A 17816-nucleotide genomic window follows, 5' to 3' on the forward strand; every position below is an offset into this window, starting at 1 on the left:
ATGTTTATCGTTAATTATGTATGGAGGATCGTGGTTATATCGATGACTAAATTCACTAAAGCGGTTTGGTCTTATTTGCTTTCGCCTTGTGGAAACCATGATTGACACGCCTCCAGCGCTATTTCGCACATTGCAGTTATTGCCTTGGCATTGTCATACTCTGCACAATTGAACGAAGAATATAAGTAAATTTTAATAAAATTATTTTTAAAATTTTACTCACCTAACGAATTGCGTTTGCCAAAGATGCTGCCATTGAAAGGAGGCTTCCTATAGGCCGCCTCGCTGAAGCCACACATGCTGATGGTCAGGATTATAGCAAAAATGCAGACAGTGATGAATGAACGCATTTTATATTTTTTTTAAAGTATGCAAATTTTTCCCAAAAGTAGCGTTCCACTGACTTTTCTTGTGCTTTTGGCAGTTATGCGTTTGCTTATTTTGCCACGTTCGCTTGTGATTTGCTAGCTGTGAGGATTCAGTGCTACTGATATCGTTTGGTACTGAAACTGGTGCTTTTATACGATTTAGAAAACTGTTAGCCCATTGGCTTGTGGAATTTCTAACACTTTCTGTTTTTAATTTTATTAAATTTACTGAGCTACATGGCATCTTTCTGACTATGTAATTACTATGCGAATTCGCCAAGGACCTAAGACGCAGGCAGATTGGCTATTGTCACTTTGATTGAATATTAATTGGAAACCATGTATGCGTAGTACATACATATGTACATAAAAGCTGCAAAACAGCACACATACATACGCACGATATGGTCACTAAATGCTGCCGAGTGATGTTTAGCATCAAATTTAATAAACGAAGCTATTATAATTCGACTTCCATAGCCAAGTTATGTTACAAATAATGTGCATGTGCAGTGTACATATGTAATGATGTACATATTTATGTATGTACCATTATTAACACGCTGGATATGCATGAGTCTTAATTGGAACTCCCATCTTGAGAGAACGGCTGCTAAAGCCACACGGGCCATGTGGGCCTGCAGCAGCCTCTTTGGAGATTGCGCTCAAGGCTAATAGATTGGCTCTAACGTATGATCGTCCGTCCGATTGCGTCTTATGCATCCATAGCATGGTGTCAGAAGACACTGCGAAAACAGCCATACTTCGCCTTAACAAATTTCAAATATTGGCATGTCTATCCCTCACTTGATCAATTAGAACGTGCCGAACTGCGGTTATAGTTTTGTTTCTAGAATCGACTCTTCTCCACATTTTTATCCAGGAAACATCAGCCACAAGGGAGCTGCAACTATCGACTATCTAACGACGCCTTCTTCACAAGGAAGCTTCATGCAGGTATTCTTGGGAAGATTGCATGGTTGGAAATATCCGGAATCTCTGCCATGGACTATGAACTCCAAGCCGGTTAGAAACTGCGTTGACACGCTACCAATTTTGGCAGCCAGGCACACGGTAACACTGCGCTGGGTACCAGGCCATTGTGAAAACGAAGGCAATGAGGTCGAAGACAAGATGGCATGAGAAAGATCGCTAAATGCCTTTTCGGGACCTGAACCATTCTGTGCAGCCAGCTAGTTCTCTTCGAGAGCCATAATTACTCTGAACGCAGTGAGTACTGGCGAGCGGTGGAGGCCATAGACAGGTCAGGCTTTTCGCTACGACCCAACTGGTCACAACCGATTGCGATGCCACTTACACCGAATAGGTGCGATCACAGAACCGGAATGCCGGCTTATTTAGCCTTGATGCTGATGAGACTTTAGAACATTTTCTCTGCCACTGCCCGGTTTTGACCAGACAGAGATCGGCCCGTTTAAAACTTCAGTGGTGTAACCATATGTTATAAAGAATTCACATTCATGATAAATTTAAAATCGAATTGTACAACCAGGCATTCGTATTTTAAAGAAATACTCGTAGGTAAAGATTGGGTGCTAAAATTTGTGTTTATCCCTATTTAGGTTTTAACGTGCGCACGATCCGAGGACTAAACGTCGACTCCAATCAATGGACCTCATGCATAAAAAGTGAGCTTAATCTTCGGCTCGATTTTCATTACAAAGTGCTTGAGCTTCAGCGCATCCCGTCAGTGCAAAAGATTAGTCTGAGCTTAAGCTCACTTTTTATGTTGCAGTCAAGATACGCATTTACCTCGGTGCAACAATAAAAGTGGGCCAAGCAACAGAAGGTTGAAAAGCTACCATGATTGATTGAATTATAACGGAGGATAGTAATCATATATTATTCAATTGTTCCAAATATGAAATTACAAGGTCTAAATACCCATCTTTAAGATCAGTATCATCACTCGAAGAATTTTATAGAAGTCAAAATGATCAAGGATTTACTGCAATAATTGAATGTTTAAAAGAAATTAAATTGTTATTATAAAGTTTTAATATTTATGTACATAATTTTGTTCATGGCGCTATAACTTCTAACTGAGCCAAATAATACTCCTTTTTCAAACATTGTAAACATTTCTGGAGTAACTTAAATCCAAAAAAAACTCCATTTTTGGAGGTATTTTCAAAATGATCCAGCTCGCTTAAATCTCAATATTTTTTCGATATATTTTGGTCGACGTCTTACAATATATGTAATAAATTTTGTAATCCCGGCGGAAAAACCGCAACTTTTTTTGGTGATGCAGTCTAATGTACATACTTACATATGTACTTATGTTTAAGCAAAGGACTTTACTGTATGTACTTTTTTATGTCTCTCGCGATGGATAGTTTAAAGAAGGAGATGTGCCAAACGCCAAAACTTAAATTCCTTTGTAATGTTCCTTGGTTAAATTTCGAAATTGCCATTTAAGTTATTTTGTATTGAAGACCGTAATTTGCAAACTTTCGAGCCGCTTTATTTATGTAGATACTCACTCGCAAATAACAGTTCAATCACCCCTCTATGCTTAGCTGAGTATATAAACAATGTTGCTCCCCATGCTTCTGCATGCAACTAGCAACGATAGCAACAGTAAGCCAGTCTAATCAATTCCCGCCATCACCAAGAACACCACAATATATGTATGTATGTAAGAACTAACAAATAACAACTGCGACACTACCCTCTCTTTCGCTTTGAACAACTATATTATTTAGCATGTCTGAGCAAATCCTTGACTGCTACCGAGCAAGCATAACCGGCCTTGCAACCACTTTGTTACTCCAGTAGCTGACCAAGTGCGTTGTAGACCGGAAGCATACAAGCACAAATTTTTAATCGTTTGCAATATCACTCAAATATAAAAGTCAAAATCAAAACCAAAACTGAAAATTGGTTTATATGAAAAATTAAATGTTAAAAATTTTGATGTTAATGCAAAATTTCTCTTTTGTGTACTCGTTAAAAAATTTCTGTCAAAATTTTATAAGAGGCGATGGCCGAATTGCTATCGCGCGAGAAGGAATTCATCAAATTGAATAAAGAGTTAGACCAGCTGGCCGTCACTTCAACGGATCAACAAACACAAAGACATCAACAACTGCAACACCAGCACCAACATCCCCTCTGTAATAGTGTGGCGGACAGCGGCAGCGGCGGTAGTGGCGCAGGTACCATCAGTGGGAGTGGTGTTTACAGTGGCTTATCCAAACAATTGTCCAACAAACAGGAGCAACGTTATTTCACGTACACAAAGTCCAAAGGACCAAGCACGTTGCTGAAGAAGCGTGCTAATGGCATTGGCGCTGGTGGCGTGGCTGGAGGGGGTAATGGCGCAGGTGATGGTGCCTGCGATAGACTCGCCGAATTGCCCACCGAACGTAACAATACACATCGTATGACACGCAAAGTGACTCAACAGTCCTCCACGTCCACCGCGCCTAGCATGCGTCCGGATGGTGACAGTATTTTAGCCGCACATTCTGAAACACCGAGAACCAACCGCACAAGTAGCACAATGCATAGGAAGCACATCAACAGTCCCGACAGTGGGGCACGTACCTACGGGCGAGCGAGTAATTGCAGTTCACGAACTAAGGAGGCGGCGGGCTTCACAGTCAAATACCGCAATCCCAAATTTGTGCAGAGTCCATCTTTGGAGGTATTAATACGCGATGAGGGCGCTGCGATACGCGCGAAAGGGAGCAGCGAACTTGGCGATAGTGGTTGTTCTTCACGTCGTTCTATGGACACAACAGGAAAGAAACAAATTAGCACCGAAGGCCTAATTAAGTATGTCCACCAAAAGATGGCCAATCTCAAATTAGATCACAATACAAAATTTTTGATTCCTTTTACAGATTTCTTAAATCTAAAATAGCCATAATCGAAGAGGATCACGAGCGCATTTCACAAGAGATGTCCAACCAAAAGGAGATGCTCGATAAGACATTGGAACGTAACAAAAAGCTAGAGCAACAGCGCGATCAAGCATTTTCGAAACATAATGCGATTGCCGAGCAATTGAACAAAACCGAGAATCAACTAGAAGAGGTGAATAGACGCATCAAAGAGCGCAGCATCGAACAGAACGCACAGCAGAAGGAACTCGAGGCGGCGCGTCGTGAATTGAAAGTATTGGCGCAAACAAATACCAATCTAGAGAAGCGTTTGTATCGTGCCAATGAAGAACTAGAGAATACGAAAAGTGCATTGGCGCTGCTAAAGAACGCCGAACGTGAGCTCAAAGAATCGATGCGTGTCGATGATGAGAAAAAGGATAAACAAATAAAAAGTTTGAAGAAACAACGAGCCGATCTCCTCAATGCCTACAAGAAGCAACTTTTTCTCATCGATAACCTCAAGCGACAGAATATTTGCATGGAGCAGTCGAAAATGATCAGTTTTGGCGAGAAAGAATTTACCAAAGTACTAGAATGGAATACTAAGTTATAGGCAATGAAGAGCATACGTAATGACGCTGTCAGCTTTAAATTTGTCTATGTAGTATAAGTATGCCTACGAACTGTAAGTAAGTGAACGTTTTAAAGGTAACTTACGTGTGGGAAGGAGCCATATTTGTGGTGTTTACGAATAAGTAATATTAATAAAAAAGTGCATTTGCAAAAATGCTATTCGCTTTATAAATACCGAATAATTTGTGTACTTTTTTCATTTACTACAGTAAAAAGGTGCTAAGTCTAGTTTTTTAAATTTTAGAGTACAGAAAAACTTACTAGAATCCGTTTCTTCAAGTATTTTGTAAGTCTTTAAACCCAAAAATGTGCGTATTTAAAACAAAATGAAACTCTCTACGAACCGGAAGGATTCCAAGTTGATGAAAAGTTATTGTATTCCTCTGGACTTATCAAATTTTCTATGCCGTCTTTGGACGTAATTAACTGGCCAAAAATTGACTTGTTAAAAGACTAGACGACAAAAAATTGCTGCCCGAGGGCAATACTGCCAACTGTAAGGGCAAAATCATCGTACGGTTTCCTAATGGTGATTTCGTTTCTACCAAAAAATGTTGCCTTTTGGTTGTCCCCTTTCTTTTCGTGTTTGATTCTAAAGGCACATTCTCTGCCTTGTGAAGCTTTGTCAGGGGAGATGGTTGCCCTGAAAATTAGACGGTTGTTTAAAACGACAATAGATTTGTTCGTCGAGCAAACAATTTGTACGAATTTGTGCGAATTATCATGATTTTTGCCCAAATCGCATTTGTGCAGACCAAAAAATTATCCATCACTCAAAAACTGAGAGCGAAAAGTGACAGTTTTCCTGAGAGAAGTTGCAAATTCTTGCTGGAAAAATTTTAGCCAACAAGAATTTGCTATCACGAAAAACATATGGTTGTGGCACATGGTTGAATTTTAGTCTACGATAATTTGAATAAATAAGTTCATTAAATTTAAAAATTTATAAACACGAGCAATTTTTTTTATGAAAAAAGGAAGTAAACACTTGTTGTTATAATTAATTTAGTTAATTCCAATGATTTGAAATTAACTCGGCTGAAAAAAATTATATTCACAATCGGAAGGCAATTGCAACCAGAGTGGATTTAAGAAACCCGACAGCTAGTACGATAAAGAAAGAGAACAACTAGAAATATAAATGTATATCCTGTTTTTGTCCATCTGAAAGAATTTTAAAAATTCTATAAAAATTTATTATGTTTGAACCGTGGACACCTGCAAATTTGCGTTCGTGCAGAAATTTGCAAGTTTCTCTACATGAGAGAGAATTCGAGAGAATTTTTTCGTACTCTCTGATATTTTGAGTGTTGGATAATTCTTGCTGGATTTTCGACGAACAAAGCTGATATTATGAAATGCGTGAGCTAGAAAAGGATATGAAGGCAAATACATGCTTTTTACAGGGTTTAGTGTAAAATTAAACTCATTTTGCACCGGTGAAGGGCAACATTTTTTGGAAGAAACGAAATCACTATAAGTAAGACACTATAAGCTGATTGCCAAAAAACGCCTACACCTGTTTTTTGGCATTTGCTCTTATCTTTTACAATTTCTTCCATTATATATGTAATATTACAATTCCCTGCAAAAAGTGGGACTAGGTTAAATACTAGTACGGGACCACGGTACCTTGTAATCAACACTAGTAACCAAAATGGTCCAAATATATGGAGAACATATCGATGTAGCTTTGCCATCTCTGGTCCAACGCTGCAACTCCTTAAGTGTCAGTGGCAAAACTACATCGATGTTTTTCTTTGATTGATGATAATAGAAAATGTACTTTTCGATGCATCGATGCATCGAAATAAATTACTGCAACTGAGCTAATTATGTTTCTAACGAAACTTTTTGCAGCCATTTAAATTTTTTGGTCAAAGTAACTTCTCTTTTTTGTGCAAATAAAAAACTGCATCGATACATCGACTATTTATACATCGAGTGGAAATATTTCGTTGCATCGATGTTTTTCCGACGCCCTATAATGTTCCCGCCAGTCTCCAATGAACCTGCCGAAGGATAGATCATAACTGGCACTTTCATAGCCATTCTCCATTTAATTAAAAGATAATAAATGAAATTTAGTTTTTTGCATTTTTGTATTAATAGCGAAATTTTTCAGTTTATTTTTTTTTATTTAACTTCTTCAATAACAAGCCGATACACAACATGAAAGTTGAAACTAGAGATGGCCGCGTGAGTGGTTTTGGCCTACGTTCACGCACGCTCCATGATGATTTCAAAAATTACGCTTTATTTTTACAAGCTTTTATTTAACTTGCTCTCTATGTATGTAAGTTTATTTGTTTGGGACAAATCTTGCATCTTTTGACCAACTTCCCGATGTACTAGAGACTTGAAAATTCACAGTTGACAATATTTATGGTCCGATTGCGTTCACATTTAGAAAGATTGTATATTTTCACTATAAACTTTTATTTTTTTATCACTTTTTACGCAGATTTTTTTCCAATTGAAATTTTAGTATAAACATCACAGACGATGGTTTCCCCCATAAAAAACCAATTAGCAATTTGGGTGGGTTTTAGACAGTAAGCTATGAAAAAAATAATAAAAAAATTCGAACACGTAAATTTTGCGAGAAAATTCCTTTTTTCCTTTTTCGTAGTGTTACCGCGTATAACTTCAAAATTACATACATAAGTCTTGCCGATTTAGTTAGTTTTGTTTAGGTATATTTTTTGTACTGTTGTATTCTCAAATAAAAATTTAATTTTAAATTACTTACTTTTAGCTTTTTCATGAAAATCGTTAAACATTCTAAGATAAGTATGTCATCAACTTCCTCACTACACAGACCTACGCGGTTTTCCCCTTAAAAACTTGTACATAAATTTTCCGACAAAATTACTTTTTTTTTTTTTTTTATGTAGTGATCCTGCTTTGTACAGCGCGGTAATTTCGAATTCCCATAACTATTTCTGATTCGCTTAGTCTCTTTTTGGGCATTTTCACCTTAAGATATACTGTTCCTACTTAACGGAAATTGTGCGAAATACGTAAATCATTTAAAAATAAAAAATACTGTAATACCTCAAGCCATTGCGTAGGTGCATTTACTAATAGCTTTTTATTGTCTATTGCTTGATTTAAAGTCTGGCTTCGTAAGATGAAAGCTAATTTGGTCATAACAAAAGTCATGGAAACATATTTATGGTAATGCTAATTTGTCCCCAGACAAATGTAGTGTCGTACTTCGAGATTTTTTTTTATAAAAAGTTCTACGCTCAAAAAAAAAAAAAAAAAAAAAATTATCAAAACCCTTATTGAGCTAAAAGTTGTGTATGTTTGAGAGGTATTAAAAAATTGTGCGCTTCATTGCTGGTAGTTTGGCAAATCTATTTCAATTTCTTATGGTTCTGAAAACGTTCTGAATACTGTGGGGCTGATCGGCAAGAGTGTAAAACTTGATCTTCGAGCCTCCGAAGGTTGTTGAATCGCTGCCATATAGAAAATATGGGTGGTCAACTGTTTTGCTAACCTAAAGGAACGGCTATACCATAAGTTAGAATATGTAGTTACATACGTGATTGTTAAACGCCAAGAGAATTTCGATAGAACAAATTCAACTGAATTTTACAATTGCAACAATAACTCTTTCCACTAATCGCATAACGAATCTACAGAAGATTAAGAAAAAAGGCATAACAGCGAGAAAATATTATGACAGCGCTAATTTTCCAAGTAAACTCAACCTAATTATATGTAATTCTCTTAAGTGTATGTATCTTCATCAATGTCCAATGTATGGTAGGATGGCATTACACACAAACAAACACACGTAAGAATGCCTCAAAGAAAAAAAATACCCAACAAACACTGGACAAAAAAAATTTTCAAACGCTTGAGAAAATTTTATTTCCAGCACTGTTCATCATTTGAAATTACACATTTTCTCAAATTTTTCTCAAACATTGTTTATCAACATAAGAACGGTTTGAGAGAAGTCTATCGGTAGTCTGCTATATCACTCGCAAAATGGCTGGCTCCTCGAACACGCGGTTGCAGTTATTCGCAATTTGTCTGTCAGAAAATCGCTCCCCGTTCGAGTGAATTGAAATGCATTTAATGTATTGATTTCAGTGAAATCCAACAAAAATGATCCTTTAATATTTTTGTGGGGGAAAAATCGCAATAAATTCCCAAATAGGAGAAAAAAGTAGAAATTTCTTCCACTACTCGTATATTTTCTATAGAGCATATCGTTACCTGAAATGCAGAAAGACGTAACAACATCGTAAATAAAATGGAAAAAGTCTAATATCTTAATTTTTTTCTTAAAAAGTGAATTTTGAATTTTATATTAGTTAGGACTTTTTGCATTTCAACGATGATGTCTGTTACGTCTTTTTTGAGATTCGAGAAAGGGACTGATTCTCAAATGTATCTCAAATTGTGATTTAATAAAAATGTTTACTGGGTATGAATGTACATACATACAATTCATATGAATATAGTAGCATACTAAATACGCCTAGGTTGCCCTTTTCGCACTACAGCTCCACACACAAACCATACAAACACTCATACAGACATACATATTTATATCCATGGGCTGCATATAACTATTCGCACGCACTTGTAGCTGCCAACTTGCGTCGATCTACAATCATCCTACTGTCAATCCATTGTTTGGCTGCGCGTGTGTGCATTTTTTTTTACATCGGCTCGTTGATTGGACCACCGCCCTTCAATGATGCCACTGCTGCAGGTATGCAGCCGAGATGTAACGGCTGCCAAACGCTCGACTTAGCCTGGTTTAAATCCTCTGTAGCTGAATGCTGCATCCATTGTTATGTTTGTTGCGTGCGCCATAGTAGAGCAGCGTAGACCGACGCAGTCAGTAGTGAAGGTAGAAGGAGCATCCGCCTTGGTGTTGCTCTGCTATTAACTTTGACGTTTCTATTTTTATACACGAAACAATAAATATTCTGTGTAAAATTTATGCGTTCCATGCATGTGAGGATCTCTAAAGGAATTGCGTTGTGTTGCCTTTGTTGTTGTATTGTCTTCGTACTTACATATGTATGTATGTACATCCCCAGTGGGAAAATGTAATGTATAGTCATCGAAAAAATAATCAGTAAAACAACCCTTCTCACATTCGAAAATGCATTTTTTCCCCAGAGCGAAGTCCTAAGGAAAGTGGGGCATTCAGTTTTGCATTACCTAGTATCGAGAAATTAATGTGTTTTAATATAAAATTGTTGGAACTTTTTGAATACATTAGAATGTTGATTACATAGCTAGCAGTAATATTATCGAGAACTCATAAGAAATACATTCTATTATTTAGCACGCATGTAATGCATTACTACTTTTCCGACTGGGTATGTATTTATATGTAATAAATCAGATCAGATTGGTTGTACAAAATTTTATGTGTAAGCCTTTATAGAATTATTGTAAATAATAAACAACTATGACACAGGTACGCAAATCTGTTGAATGGACAGACGGACAGCGATGCGAAGCACTTTGCAGACACTACTAAATGACCGTAGTAAGAATAACTTAATCCTTTTCGTATTTTTATTGAGCGAAAATAATTATAAATCAACTTCATTTTGCATACATACATATTTCTGAGTTATCTCAGTGACACGATGGTTGTGAAGCTGACAGGAATTAACGATGCGTAGATCATTCACCAGCATAAAATGAGATTAATAAATGAGAAATAAACACTAAAACAAAGATAAAGATGCACATAAAGATACAGTTGAAATAATGATAAGAAAAAGTAAAAAAGATGAAACAAAAACTGAGATAAAGTTAGAGATGACGATAAAATAAAAACAAGTAATTTAAAGAAATTTTTAAGACAGCTTTTATTAGCGCTTAATAATAAAAAGAAAATTCTATTTCCGCACCACCTAACTGCTAAATTTGTTTTCGAGTTACTTCTTCCCATTTCAATAATATTTGGAACTTAATATAAAACAAATCGAACTAAAAACACGGATTTTATAAATATCTTGCGCCACCTATCGGGTAATATTTTTTGCGGTGCTATTCCTTCTCATATACATAAGAAGAGCCTGGCCTGTCTAAGTCCCTTCACTCCTTAGTACCTACTGCATTCTGAGAGTCCCCACTAAGTAATTATGGCTCTAGAAGAGGACCAAATGGGACCATAGAATGGTTCAGGTCCTGAAAAGGTAGTTAGCGATCCTTCTTGTGCGAACTCTTCGACGATCTCATTATCGTGTTTTTGGCTGCCAAAATTTGTAGTGTATCAAAGCAGTCTCTAACTTGCTTGAATTACATAGCCCAGTGTGCAGGGAGCATTTGTTCAATCTTCGCGATCGGGTATGATCCCTTGGAACTTTCTGCCAAAGCAGACCTTTTTTGGCCTCGAATAAAATATTCCGGATATTTCCAACCCTGCTATCTTACGAAGAACACCTGCTTGAAGCGTCTTTGTGAAGAAGCCCTCGTTAGATAGTCGAAGTTGTAGCTCCCTCGTGGCTGCTGGTTCCTGGATAAAAATACGGACAGGAGTCCATCCCACAAGTGACTTTAGAGCCGCAGTTGAATACGTTTTTATAGATATAGTGACGAATATGGCTGTTTTAGACAAGATCAGACAGACGATCGTAAGGTAGAGCCACTCTATCAGCATTGATCTCAACAAAAAACTCTTCTGCAGGCTCACATGGCCCCGTGTGGTTTTCCAATTCTAGCGTAATCCCCAGATATTTGACCTCATCGGATTATATAAGCACTGTTCCTCCAAGAGTGACCGAATCAAGGTTTTGTTTATACCTTGTTGTAAACGGTAAAAGAACAGGATTTATGCTGACGCCCTCAATGGCACACCAATTATAACTGTCAGGTCACCTGCATACCCCACAATATCGTAATCGCACTCATGTAGTCTGATTAAGAGGTCTTCCACCACAAGTGACCAAAGCAAGGGAGAAAGGAACCCTCCCTATGGGCAGCCTCTAACGGCACTAATCTTAGAAAATACGTATATTGAAATGTTCTTCCGGTTTTTATAAATTTTTTTTAATGAAATTTCACTACAAGCACTCAGTTTTAAACCGAATTCACAAAATGGAGGAAGGTTATCAATTCCGCGATTCTCATCCAAATTTAAAAATTTGTAATCAGAATTTTTAGATGAAAAATAGTCAAGCTGCTAATATTTAGATAAGTGCACTTATGAAGTATGATATTTTTTTTAATACCACAATGGCGGGTTCAGCAGCAATAAGAAATCTATTTTCAGGTTTTACTCGACCCTACGTACAACCTACACTAAGTTTTGTCTCGGATGTATTTTGTGATACAATTTTGCGTCTATGCAATCTGGCAAAATTTTTTTCCTGCAACCAATTGCTAATAGAACGTACAACAATGTTAGCCTTAAAAACGATTTCAAAGTCATTAAGATGTCAGTAATATTTAAACAAATTTTAATAACTTTTATAAAACAAAAATGGTAAGACCAAATCAAAATGGGAAGAAAGCATCATCATTCTTAACTGTTTAAAAAATGAGCAGAATCGGTATTACCAATCGCGAGAAAGCAAATAAAATTTAAATAATTTCGAAAAAAGGTAATAGCTATAATTTCGAAAATAATTTGATTTTCGAAAAATTTTGAAATTTCGATTTTTCTAATATTGTTGTGAAGCACAAAAAGATAATCGCACAAAGAAAGCTCGACCTTCGAAAAAATGGTGGCTCACTTCACAAATTTTTACTCCAGTGGCTAAGTGTGGTGCTTCAACGCCAAAAGTTGAAGTAAGTTGATCAATAACACACAAATTTTCACGAGTTAATTTCATCTTTTGGGCGAGATAAATTTTTCAACTCTCTGTAAAAGGAACAAATAAGCTCGTAAGTGAAAACGTTATATGTAAGTTTATGCTAAAAAATACCAAGTTTTTCGATACAAATATCAAACCACAGCTCATCACACGAATTTAGAGTTGCAAAGGCGCATAATTTAAATGACAACCCTCGTACTCGTAGCCCATATATGTATTCCAATAATTCTGTAGAGAGTTCGAAGTTTTTGCTTGAATATGAAGCTGACCCAATGTCGTACTCAATTACCTTAAGGATTCCATCAATGGAAAGTACAAAGTAAATCACAAAAAATACACAAATTGCATACATACATATGTATTTATAGTCAACAGTTAATGTACATATATATTAATAGGGTGCGTAGTAAACAAAAAATGAAGACGACATGCTTGACTGAAGTTCAAATATGCAAGTGCCCACATAATTCTATGCGTTCATATATTCACATATATTCATGTGTATTTACATACATATGTACGGGTATGTGAGTATGTCAGCGTGGCACTTGTTGAGTAGCAAGCAACACATCACCGCAAAAAGCGGACGCCAAACAAAGTGAATGCAAATTAAATGCCACCCATTCATTCAAGTTGAGCGCATGTAATGAAAAAAAAAACAGAAAAGAAAAACATAGCTTAAACAACGTTAAGCAGCATTAAGTAGCTTTGAGCGCCTCGAATGCTGGACGCCTTTACTGCTGCGCGCACTCGACAACTCTACAGTATGCTATATATTTATGTTGTTGTTGTTGTTGCTGTTTGCTGTTCATTTGTCTACCGTTCTGCTTCGTTTTTCTGTTTTTACAAAACATGTCAACTTGTTCGATTCTTTATCCGTAATTTCCAAGGTATTCTAGTTCAGCCCCCACAGCAGCGAAACAGCAACAGCACGCTATGGATTTTGTAGGTATGTAAGCTCAGCTTGAAAATTATGCGCCTCTTGACTTCAGTGAGTAGGTTGATGTATTTAAATTTAGGTTTTTTTTTTGGCTCATGCATACATACATACATACATACATATCTACTTCATTTACCACTTAAGTAAGTGCGTAAGGTGTAAGTGAGCGAATCGACTTGAAGTTCGCAAACAAATGCGCGGGCGTGTACATATGTGTGTTTGTATAGGTGGGTATTTGAGTGTGGGTAAAGTTGACTGTGCGTTTGTAGAAATATGTACATACATATATTTCAACACACTTAAGTATTAGTGAGTATGAGCGCGACAAAGAGCTCTATTCTAAGCCATGCACAGATGGGTGTCATCAAAGAGGATAGAAAAAATGGCGATACTTGGTTTGGGAGAGTGTAAAAAGATAAGTCTAAGTAAGCTCATTGCCTTTAAGTCATTATGAATGTATGTATGTTCGTGTGAGTATTTTGCTCACGTTGAGTATAAGTACGGTGATAAATGAATTTCAAACTGGCCAGACGAGGTGTTATATCATTTTGTGGAGCGCGAATACGAATTCATTGATTTTTTTTATGTGCTTGTATGCAGTTATATATAGTAATGGTTTAGAGCACATTTTTTTATATGCAGTTAAATTCAAGTTTGCGAATACATACCATTGAAACGGAACTAACAAATGATTTTCGTTGAATGTGAAATGCTCTCTGTGTGAGTTTGCATTAAACAAAGCTTCAGAGAGTTATTAGAACTGAGTGGTTAATATTGGGTCATATGAAAAAACCTCTGCAGGTTTTGGCCACTATGTGGTTTTGATTGATGCCCATCCATCTGGCAACACTAATCAAATTGACGTGCGTTTGATAGGCGAAATTTTAGGCCACATTTTTAGAGAAGACAGTTCTAAACCTTGTAACACGTGCAAAAAGCCATATTGATTTAAAAATGAGTGAAATAACTGAAGAAATGCGCTGCGAAAAATTTGTGCAGTGTTGCCTTTTGAGTAGAACTCTGCTAAATTTGGTAGAATATTTTCGGAAATTTTAATTTTGGTAGAATGATAGATTCGTTTTCCACTTGATAAATTTTGCGAGACGATTTTTTGTGCTTCATTTATTTCAAAGCAAAGACAAGTATAATTCGAATGAGGCTAATATATTTTAAATAAATATTTATGCAAAAAGATTTAATTTGTCAAACTAATAATTTACGTATAAAAGTTCATTATAACTATTGAGACCATCATTGGATGGGATTCAGATGAAAAGAGCGCTTAAAAAATTTGTATTGAAAAAAGGTTCATGAAATTTCTAAGGCAAGTCATACTTAACTTTATTATAATTTCGGCCAGAAATTTTTTCCCGAAGGGTATACATTTAAAGGATTTACTTACGGGAGCATCTTATTATGCTAAGAGAGCTTTTAGGATAATTTAGAATAGGGCCCGAATTTTTCGAAAGAATGTGATTAAATTTCCATTGCGATTGACCGAACTTTTCCTACAAATTGAAATAAAATTTAAAACCAAGGTGATTTTTCTTTGAAAATCCGCTCTGTTTAAAATGTTTAGAGTGACCTTGAACTTTTGGTAGACATTTGTTAGTTTTTGTTTGGGCACTTTGGTAGAAAACATATTTTTGATGTTGCAACACTGGGTGTGAGTTATCGCCGGACCCCTGAGTGGTTTGTTCTATTCCGTTGCCGAAATTTTGATATCAAATATGCAGATCGCTTTGATCGGCTCAGTGCGTGGCCACTTTAATAGTATTTTATATGTTTTAATTTTAAGACAGCCGCTCATTGCGTGGCCTCGGCCTTAGTGAAACGTTACAAAATCGAACTATTTTTAAAGTGAATCATTACGATCGATTAAAACTGGATTGCATGCGAGAATAAACTACGCAAGTGATTATGGTCAAAGACCGAGGACCCACCTCCACAAACGAATTCAGAGCCTGGATTGATGGCAAACAAGGCTTTGTTAAGTGTTTGGTGGGATTGGACGGGAATTGTCCATTATGAACTGCTACAAAGTGGCGAAACGATCAATTCGGTTTGCTGATGTGAAGTTGTGTTCCATCATGACAATACCAGGAAACTCACATATTTGACGACTCGGTACAAATAGACGCGAATTGGTAGCGAAATTTGAATACATCCGTCGTATAGCCCGGATCCTACAACGTCTGACTTCCATTTGTTTCGGTCTCAGAAAACTCTCTTGTTGGTAACATCGATGGAACTATGATGGTAAACGAAAAATTGCAAAAGATCGTAAATTGGTTTTCAATAAAGATTTTTTAAAAATACCCAAAAATTCGAGTAGACTTTTCATATGACCCAATACTTTCAATAGTGGTATTCTGTTGTCAACTGTCGTTCCTTGAGCTCATCTGCTGTTTTGCCAGAGTGCCAGGCCACTTGCTCAATTTGGTGAATACCACTAATATGTTTTTAATTTACAGAGCCTTCATTCTTATACGAGTAAAACACACTGAAACTCCTGGAGAGCTTTTGAGATTTTTTTAGCTGAGTATGATCGTCGGCAGAAGAGAGAAATTTCTGAAGGCCAGTTACGCACATGAGACTGGTCACGAAACTCAATTAATTGACTCACTTTGTTGTTTAATTTGAACAATTTTTAGAATGGATTTGTTCTTGGTATAGACATTTGGTTGGCCTATGTGTATGTTTTGTCAGCATTAAAAAAGTGAGGAGAATTTAGCTGCAGGAGAAGTGCCTCTTTTCAGATGCATGATGACATTCAGAAATATAAATACAATAGTGATATAAAAAATTGGTATCATTGTAAAGGCGATTAAACCTTATGTCTTCTGATATGCATATTTGTATACGCCGTGAAAAAAATGTGAGAAAAAATCACTTTAAAGGAAAAAGTAAATTTTTTTACCAAAAAATATTTTAAACAAAAAAATGGCATTTTTGTTAAGGCGTTTAAGCCTCCTTTCGTCTAATATGCATATTTGTATACTTCGTATATAAAAATTGGAGAAAAAAACACTTAAAAGGAAAAATACCAGTTTTTCAAATAAAAAAAATGGTACAAAAAGATTACTAAATAGTAATACAATTGAATACCGTATTTAAATAAAACAAATAATTTATTGTGTCTTAAGCGTTAATTCGCTCTTGTTTGCCCACAGCCCTGTTAAAAATAAAGCAAAATTATATGTAACAGAAGTCTAAGGCATATAAATATATAAAAACACCATGGTTTTTGATTTTTTACATAACAGGTTATATATAAAAATTAAAGATAATTTTCTGTTTCATTTAAATAAAGTATTCAATTGTATTACTCATTAGTAATTTTTTTTCTTTAAAATATTTTTTTATAGGAAAAAATTGGTATTTTTACCTTTAAGTGTTTTTCTCAAATTTTTATATACAAATTATACAAATATGCATATCAAAAGAAAGGGTGTTTAACAGCCTTTACAACGGTACTAATTGTTTAAAAATCGGTCGGAAATTTTTTTGTTTAAAATATTTTTTTTTATAAAAGAAGTTATTTTTTTTAAATGTTATTTTAATCGCCTTTACAATGATATCAATTTCTTAAAAATTGGTTAGTATTTTTTTGTTTAAAATATATATTCTTTTAAAAAGGCATTTTCTCATTTAAATGTGTTTTTTATTTTATTTTTATATACAAAGTATACAAATATGCATATCAGAAGAAAGGGGGTTTATTTGTCTTTACAACGATAACAACCTTCAAAATCGGTTTGTAATTTTTTTGTTTAAAATATTTTTGTATAAAAAAGGTATTTTGTCTTTAAATGTGTTTTTTCTCAAATTTCTTAAACACCAATTATACAAATATGCATATCAGAAGAAAGGGAATTAAATCGTCTTTACAACGATCTTAATTCTTTAAACATCGGTTAGTATTTTTTTTGTTTAAAATATATTTATTTATAAAAAAGGTGTTTTTTTACTTAAATGTGTTTTTTCTAAAATTTTTATTTGCGAGGTATACAAGTATGCATATCGATATAAATTTTTTAGAAATCAGTTCAAAATTGTTTGAAATATAATTTAATTTTTCGAAGACTTCAACTTTGACCTCTTATAGCACCTGTAATAAAGTTCGCACAAAAAAGTTATATACAATTTAAATAAGAGCAAAAGGAGGACTACGTCTATATTTTAAGGTTTTTAGTTATTTATACTTATGCAATAA

The 17816-nt window shown here is 35.5% G+C and overlaps 2 protein-coding genes across 4 annotated transcripts in view; one reads left to right on the forward strand and one right to left on the reverse strand.

Moving 5' to 3' along the window:
• Positions 1-501, reverse strand: part of LOC118743090 (neuropeptide SIFamide) — a 2951-nt gene extending 2450 nt beyond the window's left edge. For 2 of the 3 annotated variants that reach the window (XM_036475587.1, XM_036475588.1), the window contains exons 1-2: positions 224-501; positions 19-160 (exon numbers count right to left, since the gene is read on the reverse strand). In XM_036475587.1, coding sequence (XP_036331480.1) covers positions 72-160; positions 224-350 — 216 coding nt within the window. In that variant the 5' untranslated portion in view covers positions 351-501 and the 3' untranslated portion in view covers positions 19-71. Of the gene's footprint in view, positions 1-2; positions 161-223 lie in introns of all 3 variants that reach the window. The other variant, XM_036475589.1, reaches the window with a different exon arrangement.
• A 2824-nt stretch (positions 502-3325) lies between these two features.
• LOC118743091 lies at positions 3326-5025 on the forward strand. Its single transcript, XM_036475590.1, has 2 exons — positions 3326-4172; positions 4241-5025. The coding sequence occupies exons 1-2, from the start codon at positions 3376-3378 to the stop codon at positions 4833-4835; spliced, it is 1392 nt and encodes a 463-aa protein (XP_036331483.1). The 5' UTR covers positions 3326-3375; the 3' UTR covers positions 4836-5025.
• Positions 5026-17816: the final 12791 nt, after the last annotated feature.

This window comes from Rhagoletis pomonella, unplaced genomic scaffold (assembly GCF_013731165.1).
Source record: "Rhagoletis pomonella isolate Grant_MI unplaced genomic scaffold, Rhpom_1.0 Rhpom_scaffold_00007, whole genome shotgun sequence".
Taxonomy (NCBI): Eukaryota; Metazoa; Arthropoda; class Insecta; order Diptera; family Tephritidae; genus Rhagoletis; species Rhagoletis pomonella.

Bases quoted from the DNA above. Each gene is read 5' to 3' on its own strand.
- LOC118743091 (XM_036475590.1), top strand. From the start codon at position 3,376: ATGGCCGAATTGCTATCGCGCGAGAAGGAATTCATCAAATTGAATAAA. The intron at 4,173-4,240 runs GTATGTCCACCA...TTCCTTTTACAG, and splicing joins AGCACCGAAGGCCTAATTAA to ATTTCTTAAATCTAAAATAG.